Here is a 9,414-nt window from a genome sequence, read left to right as displayed (position 1 = left end):
GAAGGTCATGACCATCCAAATCTCCACTGGGAAGCTGTTATACAAGGCAGATGCCATAACCGAAAAGCATGCTTCCAAGAATCCGTCAGGCAACACTGCTTCACTGAGAGGAATCAGAGCAAGCCCACCCTGCCAGATTAGTAAAATAGACAGAAAACATCAAGCATAAGCAGTTCTAAGTGCTATGATGTGCTCAACATGGGACTACTCTTAAATACCATCTAGAAACTTTAGTTGGTCCAGAAAGTAGTAGCATGAGTAGTTATAGGCATACCACAATAGAGCTATTGAACATCTCTACTTTACAAGCTCTCCTGGCTTCCTATTAGCCTCTGGATGCAATTCAAGGTGCTTCCTTAAAGAGCCCACAAAGTCCTTTAAGGAACAGTGCAAGACTCCAATCTCTAATTGTATCTGTCCATCCCATGACATCTGAAAGAGGGCACACTTCAGGCCCTTTCCATGAATCAATACCATCTAATCGAGTCAGACAGTGTAGTAGTGTGCCTTCTCCTTCTCTCTTCCTGCCCTTTGAAACAGCATACCCTTGGAAGCTTTCCATAAGACTTTAAAAATTGTGGATGTTCCCTCCACGCATCAAATTAAGATGTTGGATGATCTCATCCATTACATGGTTTAAGATCAAATATGTTGGGGTTTGGGTTTTTTTTTTTGCCTTAGTTTATGCCATATTATATTGTGTTTTTATGGCTTTGTATTGTTTATTTTACTGTTTTTTTAAAAAAACTGTTAGCCACCAACATTTTGCAAGTTGGACAGAAATAGACATCGATTTAATTGGCTGACCTCTAAATAAATAAGTAAAAGAAATACTTGGTGGAATGGAGACCCTGGAGACAATTCAAGGACAACTATCACCCTCAAATTAAATGGTCTAACTGCCACTGCGATGGGCACCCCCTTCCGAAGCCATCACGTATCACTCCTGCAATAACGACGTTTTGCTTTCCGTGCAGGTTTTTCCAGGCTCCTAAAGGTTGGCCAGAAAGTCTTCTTGTTCTCCAAGTATATTTCATCGTACTAAAATGCGAGAGAGGGATAGTTATACTAGGATCCCCCGAAGATTTGCTCCTGGATGCAGGAGTCCGGATTTAAGAGAAGCACGAAGTCGTCTGAAGTGTCTTTGAGCCGGTTACGGTATTACTGCGGCAGCAGACACCTCGCCGCCCCCCTCCCCCAATCCTCCCGCCATTTGAGGAGCTACAGCCTCCTTTGTCTCCTCATGTTTTGTGTTGCTTCAGAAATGGGCTGCAGCGAAAGCAGGACTTCTCCACATGGCAGCCTAATGGACCCTCTAGCTTCGCCTGCAGCAGCGCTTCCATTTTCTGCGCCGTCCGACTACACCCCCGCCTTCTTTTCCCTCAGTCTTCTTCTCGCCCGTGTGACATCACGCGCACGTTCCCTCTCGCCCCTTCGGCGTATGTAAACGCCGTTCCCTGCTTTGGGGGTGGAGTTGCCCGGATGTTGGGAGCACCTCCCCTTTGTTGTTGCTCGCTTCGTTCGCGTCTTCGCTCCTTCGTCTCGTCTCCGCCTCCTTCTCTTTTTCTCCCCCCTCCCCTTCCCCCTCCCCCTCCTCCAGGTTGCGGGTCAGCGCGAGCCACTGCAGCAGTGAAACCGTCGGGAACCGCCACGAGCCGCTCCGGCCTTGCACCAAATAACAGCCGAGCGCGAGCCCAGGCGCAGACTGGGCTGAGGTAGAGCCGCGAGGGAGACAGGAAGGCAGGCAGGCAGGCAGGAAGGAGAGCGAGGCAGGCGAGGAAGGAAACAGTCGTGCGCTGCGGTAGCGGCGGCAGCAGCAGCAGCAGCAACAGCAGCAGTAGCGAGAGAAGAAGAGGCGGCTGGTACTCGGCGGTGGATTTAGCTGCGGGCGAGCCCTCAACACCCTCCCGCCACCATGGTAAGGGGCCGCCGGGTCTCTCCGCGTCCATCTTCTTCAGGCCTTGGCGGACTATTAAAAGGGATGAGGACGAAGGCGGGTTTCTCTTTTATTAAAGAAAAGGGAGGTCCTCCCCCGCCTCGTCTTTTCCGCCTGCGGAAACGGCAGGCGCTGCTCTCCTCCTCCTCCTCCTCCTTTCGTGTCAGGCCTTCACAGAGCGCCGAGACCCTCTGCGTCAGGGGTTTCCTCTCCTCCTCCTCCTCCTCTCCCCGGCCTAACGGCCCCCTTTCCCATAGTTCCCCATTGGCGTAGTGACGTCCTTTTCGCCTGGTCCCCGCTCGCCTTTCCCCGCAGCAGCCCTCCCTCCCCCGGGACCGCATGCATTTTCTCTCCTCGCTAAGGCTTCCCCCGCCTTTCCGGTAGTTCCCTTCACCCATTGGTGACCTCTTCCCTGCAGTGCCCCACCCCAGCAAAGCAAATATGCTTAAGGCTCCTTTTGCCCGCATGAAATGTCTGCTTTTCCCACCTGCATTCCTGAAAGCCACACTTCTTTCTATTCTGAACTCCTCCTCAAGCTCCGTATGAGGGGAAAAAAAAATCGTGCGAATTTCGCTTCGTCCCACGCAGCTCCTCTTGCGCATTCAAGTTGCTTCCTACTGCACCCTCCTGTTTTTTGTTTTTGTTTTTTTACTTTGTACTCCTGCTACCTACTAAGAACTCTTTCTTCTACTTCCCCATGAGTTATTCTTATTCAGCTTTACCCAATTCTGTGTGCCTCAGAACAGTCTTGTACCTCTGTGGAGAAACTTCTGTCATGGATGCATGCTAAGAGTTGTTTGGCTGCATTTAATCCACAAAACTACTTTGAATAGCTAGGAAGGGGCATTTCTTTGGGGAGTACCTTTTTAATTACCTTGACTGTAGTAAGAAGGTTGTTTAATAAGTTATTCAAGAGGGGCAGTTTGTTGGGTCAAAAAGGAGCCTTCTAAAAGTGCATTGTAAAGTTTTATATTTATTATGGCATAAGCTTTCTTCTTGAGATGGACTAAAATGTACTTCATCAGATAGATAGAAGTTGCAGCCTATGCACATCTTTGTGTGCAGTGAGCCATACTGAACATAGTTACACCATTTTTGTATATACATCATGCACCTATGTGTGTATGTATATGTATGTATACACACACATAAAATGGGGGTGAGCTCTTTGGAAATTATAGATATTGGTCTAACTCTAGAGAGTATAATTTTCAAAGTAAATCCAGTGTTAAATAGAACTCAGAGATGTGTGCATAACATCTTGTTCAATAGCTATTTAAACTGTTTATGTCAATTCTAGATATCCCTGTATTGTATAGTTATACCAAGTGGCTTATTCTGCCTAAATTTCCACACAGTACATGCTGTTTTGCTATTGTATCTTATCGAACTTATAGTAATAATTGTCCTGGGATTTCTCTCTCTGTTTCTCTCCCCCCCTTCTCTCCTGTTCTCAGTGTGTCCAGATTTCTTATCTCTTATTTCTGTTATCTCTTAGTATGCTTGTTTCTTTATTTGCTTTGTTTACTTTCTCAGGGTACCAGCAATCAAGTCACCCTAATCTTTCTTAAAATTTATATTCTTCTAGATGAAATAGATTTTCAGACCAAGTTATCTTTATAGTATAATTTCCACAACGGATTATTTTTCAATCCTAAATATGTCTTTGTTGTAGTGCAATCTTCAAACTTATTGTGCAATAATGTTTGAATGCAGCAATAAACAAACTCTTGTGGAAAATATACTAGGTAACATTCTGTGTATTGACTTGGATTATGTTAAATCTGAAATACAAAATTTGGAGCAACTAAGTTTGATTATAATATAGTGGATAAAAATGATAAAGTAGAATACAATATCTTAACTGTAAGTCATGGCAATTAAACTGTACTGCTTGCTGCATATAAATGATACTGCTCCTGTAGTATTTTATTTTAACACTAGGGGTATTTCCTGTTTGCTGCTATTACCAAGAATCAGTTCCCTTTTTCAAAAACCCCTATGTTAGCTTTGTTCATATACTGTATATAGTATGACTTTTTAATTGTATCTTAGCTGTTTCATGTATTATCTTTTTAAAAGATTCCCAAATCTTTTTTCTGCTTTCTTAAAATGGTGAAATTCCATTTGTAAACCAACATTTTGAGGAATAATAATGAATATAAAGGTTGCAGTGGTAGATGGGTTTGTTGTATATTAGAAATATATGTTGGAGAGTGTAGGTAAAGTGAAAAAAATGCACACCTGTAAAATCAGAGTATGTCATTTTAGACATATTTGTCTATAAATGTCTCTTGAGAAAGCTCCTTATTGAAAAATATCTGAATTCTAAGATTTATCCTACATGCAGTAGAATTCCAGTTGCTTCGATTTTATTTTGACAGTGTCAGTCTACATAAGAGTTAAGAACCCAGGATAAAGTTTTTGATTGCCATGAATTTTTCTAGCAAACTTGGAAAAGTTAACTTATTTATGTATTTATTAGGCTATTCAGAGCCATAAGCACATTCAGATTGTATGTATTTTACATAATGTTTGTTTCAACAGGATCTTAAAGCCATTTGCTATGCTATAGAAGCTAAAATCATAAGACTATGTCTGATTTACTTTGGCCATGTCATGCATACAAATTCATTGGAGAAGGCAATGATGCTAGGAATGGTTAGTGGAACAAGAAGGGCAAGCAAAGAACATGCTGGCTTGATAACATCAAATCTGATACAAAGTTGAACATCCAACAATTGAAAGAAGCTATGCTTGACAGGGTGGCATGAACAGCACTTGCCTATAAAGTCACCAACAGTCAGATAGGACTAAATGGTTAAAACAACATATGGATTTATGACTTTGGTCCAGTACTATCTTCAGTAACTGCAAAAAGATCAAATTGTATTTTATTCTATTTAGGTGTGTAGGTGTTATTTAGTTATTTAGTTGTATATTTAGTGACTTTCTAGGCCATCTTTTTAAAAAAATCTCTCTCTCTCTCTCTCTCTCTCTCTCTCTCTCTCTCTCTGTGTGTGTGTGTGTGTGTGTGTTAGCTAAAAGAATATGCTCATTTGCTGCACAATTAGATTTTTCAAAGTTTGTTTCTGTTGCCAGGACACCATATGTTCCTATCATTCATGCTACAGTATTTTGTATGTATCCAGATATTCTTCTCATGGAAAACACACATATTAGGATTACCTTGTATGTAGCATGGCTAGAATGTTGCTTTCTAGATACTTTCTCTGATACAATTAATAATAGTAAGAAACTGATTCTTCATTCTCCATTGCCCTTGCTTTCTAGTTTAGAAAATTTGTACTTAAATTGTTTAAGATGCCAAACACTTAGATGACACTTAAAAATCTGCATATTGACCAAAATTTCATCTGTAAATTAGAAAAGACTATTCACACATATGATCTGCCAATACATTACGACATCCTAGATTCTTGGGAAGAACTTGGTATGAATGAAGGCCAACGTCAGCTAAAGAATTGGCAGCTGTGATTTCATATTGTATGTACAATAATAATGAACAAGGAACTATTTGCATATTTCTGTAGGAGCTTTCTACCAGAGTAGTGGGTGATTTGCAGCAAAAGTATTAACATTTGTACTTCTCTAAAAACTGTAATCTAAATTACATGTTTGATTTTATTAATAGACTAGCTGTACCCGGCCACGCGTTGCTGTGGCTCAGTCTGGTTAAATTTACGTCCAACAGATGGCGCTGTTTTTCAAAAAAAGCATGTTTTTACCTGTCACAGGTGTGACATCTATATAGTAGTAGGTATATAAAAACATGCGCGTATTCGAATGCAACGTTGTGTCAAAATTTCAAAGCAATCGGTGAAGAACTTTCGGAGATTTAAGAACATTTACATTTTTATTTATATAGATAATATATATATGTATATATATAGTATCATATAGCTAAACTTCAACTTTTGCCTCACTGCAAAAATGTATATAAACTATATAAAAGCTGGAATTCACTGCTTTTTAGGCTCAACTACCATCAATATTTTATATTTCAAAGGACTTTTTATGTTCTAACATCTTCCTTTTTCTGTACAACTGTAAGGATTTTTCTATGTCTGTCTGTCTGTCTGTCTGTCTGTCTGTCTCTCTCTCTCTCTCTCTCTCTCTCTCTCTCTCTCTCGTTGTTGAGTAGGTGATCATGTTGCAGCCCCAGAGAATCCTGGAGGAAACTGATTATTTGCACCCTTTTCAGTTGTTATTCAAGCCTAGATATGTGAAAGAAATAACACTGGTTGTGCTTTTCAGTGATCTTTGAAGGGAGTAGGATGAGTTAGTGCACCTATCCCTGCTCTGCTTGATCTCTCAACAGCTTTAATACTATAAACCATGGTATCCTTCTAGAATGGCTTGTGGGGGGTGGAAGTGTGGTGCATTTATTGCCTGGTTCACTTCCTTTGAGGCCGTTTTCATTCGTTAATTGGGAGTGAGAGGTTGGATCCTCTGCTCCTGCTATACAGGGTTCTGCAGATGTTAGTGCTTTCTCTGCTTCTGTTTAATTTCTACATGAAACCACTGGGTAAGATGATAAGATATCATCAGTATGCTGATTATAGTTGTACATCTCTGCTTGTGGTGAGTTAAGCCATGCCATGACTGCCTTTTTGTGGTGCATGGAGGGTGTTGAGGCCTAGATGGGGATGAACAGGCTAAAATTGAACCTTGGCAAGATGGAGTGGCATTGAGTTCAGGGTTTCTTGGAGAATTAGCATAGTTGGTGTGGTTGTAGTAATTACCACCAGACAAATCTGGTGCGTAATATGGAGAATTGTCTGGACTTGTGACTCCTGTCAATATAGTCATGAGTGTCTTTGCACAATTGCAAGGTATATTCTAGTTACACCCATTTCTGAACCAATGTGCTCTCTTCACAGTCAGCTACCTGAGTCACCTACAATTTGGAGTATTTCCATGTACTCTATATGGGGTTGAAAAGTTATCTGGAAGCTCCAATTGGCTTAAAATGCAGCAGACAGAATAGTTGAGATTTATTGATCTCTAAAAAAAATATTTTGCGGAAGCTGCTTTGGTTACTGATCTGCTTCTAGGTGCAAGTCAAGGTGGTGGTTATTATCTTTAAATCCCTAAATGACTTGGGGCCAGGTTATTTGAAAAACTGCTTCTCCTCAGTTTTGTCTACTCAGCCAACCAAAGCAGGTAGGCAACTTATGTTTTGGGTCTCATCTATTAGGGAGGTGCATCATGTGGGACCAAAGAAGAGGGCCTTCTCTGTAGCAGTTTTTTCCTTTGGAATATCATTCTCCTGGAATTAAGATTAGCCACCACCTTGTTACTTTGCCACAAGGCCCAGAAGGTGTGGTTGTGTCAGCAGGCCTGGAGACCCCTGGTTGATTCAAAGCTGATCAAGTGGTTGGTGTGAGTGTTTGGTTACCATCGCTGGAGCAGGTGGGAGGATTAATGCATTTTACATTGTGATATTTTAATATTGTGAAATGCCAGGAGTCGCCATGTGTGAATTGGGGGGCCATATAAATTTGTTTGATAAATAAATACAGCACTCTTTTCGTTTGGTCATATCATATCCTTTGTATTGCCTCACTAGAGAAGTCATAGGCTGGCAGTTTTTCTTTAATGGATATATTCTAGGTGAGGGATGTCAAACTGACGGCCCGTGGGCCAGATGCGTCATGCACAGGCCATGCCCACCCTGGCTCCACAAAGGCAAAAAAGTCACGATACATCACTTGACACAATCGAGTTTGACACCCGTGTTCTAGGTAGACTGAAAGTTACCTCTATTAATGAGAGATGTCAGCCTAGTTGGGTTAAAGAGAGGTTTAGGCAGTAATTAATAATAATAATCCAAATCCTGGCTTCTATCCTTGTAATTCCTAGTGCTAGTATTAAAGCTGTGTTAAATACCCATCTAGAGGCTTGCACAATCAACCTTAACAGAACTTGAACTATACCCTCTCACTTGCAGTTAGGTTACTGTAAGGCTTCAGTTGAATCCCATATAATAATAAACTATGAATTTTAGATCTTTTGTTAAAGGCCAGAATTTGGGGGAGGAAGGTTTAACATCTGTTTTTCTTTTTTCACAATATTGAGGAAAGGATCTAAAAAGTCATTGCATTCCTGTCACAGATATAACAACCATGTTGTCAGCATACAGGAAAACTGAAAGGGATCTGTCAGATAATTTGGTGGGTGAAAATTGCCATTATTGATGTGTTATGTGACAACTTACATAAAAATTGGATTAAGGATACAGCCTTCCTTTATTCCTTGCGTTGCTACTGTACAATTGAATTGGTAGGCTACCCTTGGAATTCATCTAATAAAATTTCTAAATAATTGTTTTAATTATTGAAACTATGTCTAACATAGCTGGATTGAGAAAAAATGTCATCAAGAAAGGGTATAGTTGTTCAAGATGATGGCATTATTCCTTCCATCAAAGAGACACTTGAGAGAGTGGAGACTTACTCTAGCCCTCCTATGTTTTGGTTTTAAAGTATGGTCCCTTGGCAGCATATTGTACCAAAACATGGCAAATATTACTGACTTTGCAGTTCCAGCTAGTGATTGGGGGAGAGAAATAACCTGTTTATGAAGTGGAGGTGTAGAGAGTATAGCTTATAATCATTGGTGATGGTTGTATTTTGTGGATATTTGGTGTTGGGAGCTTAGGGAAATCAGAGACCTAAGATGGAAGATTTTTTTCCATGTGGGGTGGCCTTGATAGTGATACAAAATTGGAGATCAGAGGCTGAAGGTAGGGAAGTTTAGGATAGAAAGATAACCGGCTTGGAATAATAGTAGCTTGTGGTTTAAATGACAAGGGGAAACAGAGTTGGGGGTCTCCAAAGTTATTGCTTGGAGACCATGAAGGTACATTGATGGATAGAGAAAGGTATGACAGAGTTAATTGGGTTGGCAGTTTCTGCCTGAATATGTGTATCTTGGGTTTGGGAGGTTGGATTCCTATGTGCCTTGGTCTCAGGTTACTGTTCTGGGGTAGCAGTCTTTTGTGGGGTAGCAGTCTTTATGTAATAAAAACATTCTCACCCATGACCTTATTTTAAATGAGAAAATGGACTTGGCATGCATTATTGAAACATGGTAGGACAAGGCAGCAATGTTGCTTTGTGTGAGAGATTGTGGGGATGTTGGGAAACTACTGGATGGAATGCTAGATATAAATAATTGAAATAAGAAAGAATTTAGTAACTTACTTTAATGACAGCTCAACCCTGCCTGAAACAAGCCTGGGGAAAAAAATTAAAAATATTGAAAGAAACTCTGTCTTAATGTAGTCACCTTTCCAAGGTTCTGTACTTTATCCTAAACCCAGGGTAGGCAACCCTGGCTTTTTTATGACTCGTGGACTTCAACTCCCAGAATTCCTCAGGAATTCTGGGAGTTGAAATCCACGAGTCATAACCCATGCCCTAAACCTTTGCATTGTAACACTTCATTGAAGT

The 9,414-nt window shown here is 40.8% G+C and overlaps 1 protein-coding gene across 1 annotated transcript in view; it reads left to right on the top strand.

Annotated features, from left to right (window-relative positions):
• The first annotated feature begins 1,752 nt into the window (after positions 1 to 1,752).
• Positions 1,753 to 9,414, top strand: part of WDR92 (WD repeat domain 92) — a 54,933-nt gene continuing 47,271 nt past the window's right edge. The window contains exon 1 of the mRNA XM_029283142.1: positions 1,753 to 1,918. Coding sequence (XP_029138975.1) covers positions 1,916 to 1,918 — 3 coding nt within the window. The 5' untranslated portion in view covers positions 1,753 to 1,915. The remainder of the gene's footprint in view (positions 1,919 to 9,414) is intronic.

Source organism: Protobothrops mucrosquamatus, unplaced genomic scaffold, assembly GCF_001527695.2.
Source record: "Protobothrops mucrosquamatus isolate PMUCROS unplaced genomic scaffold, P.Mucros_1.0 scaffold_45, whole genome shotgun sequence".
Taxonomy (NCBI): Eukaryota; Metazoa; Chordata; class Lepidosauria; order Squamata; family Viperidae; genus Protobothrops; species Protobothrops mucrosquamatus.
This window is presented reverse-complemented; position numbering and strand designations above follow the sequence as displayed.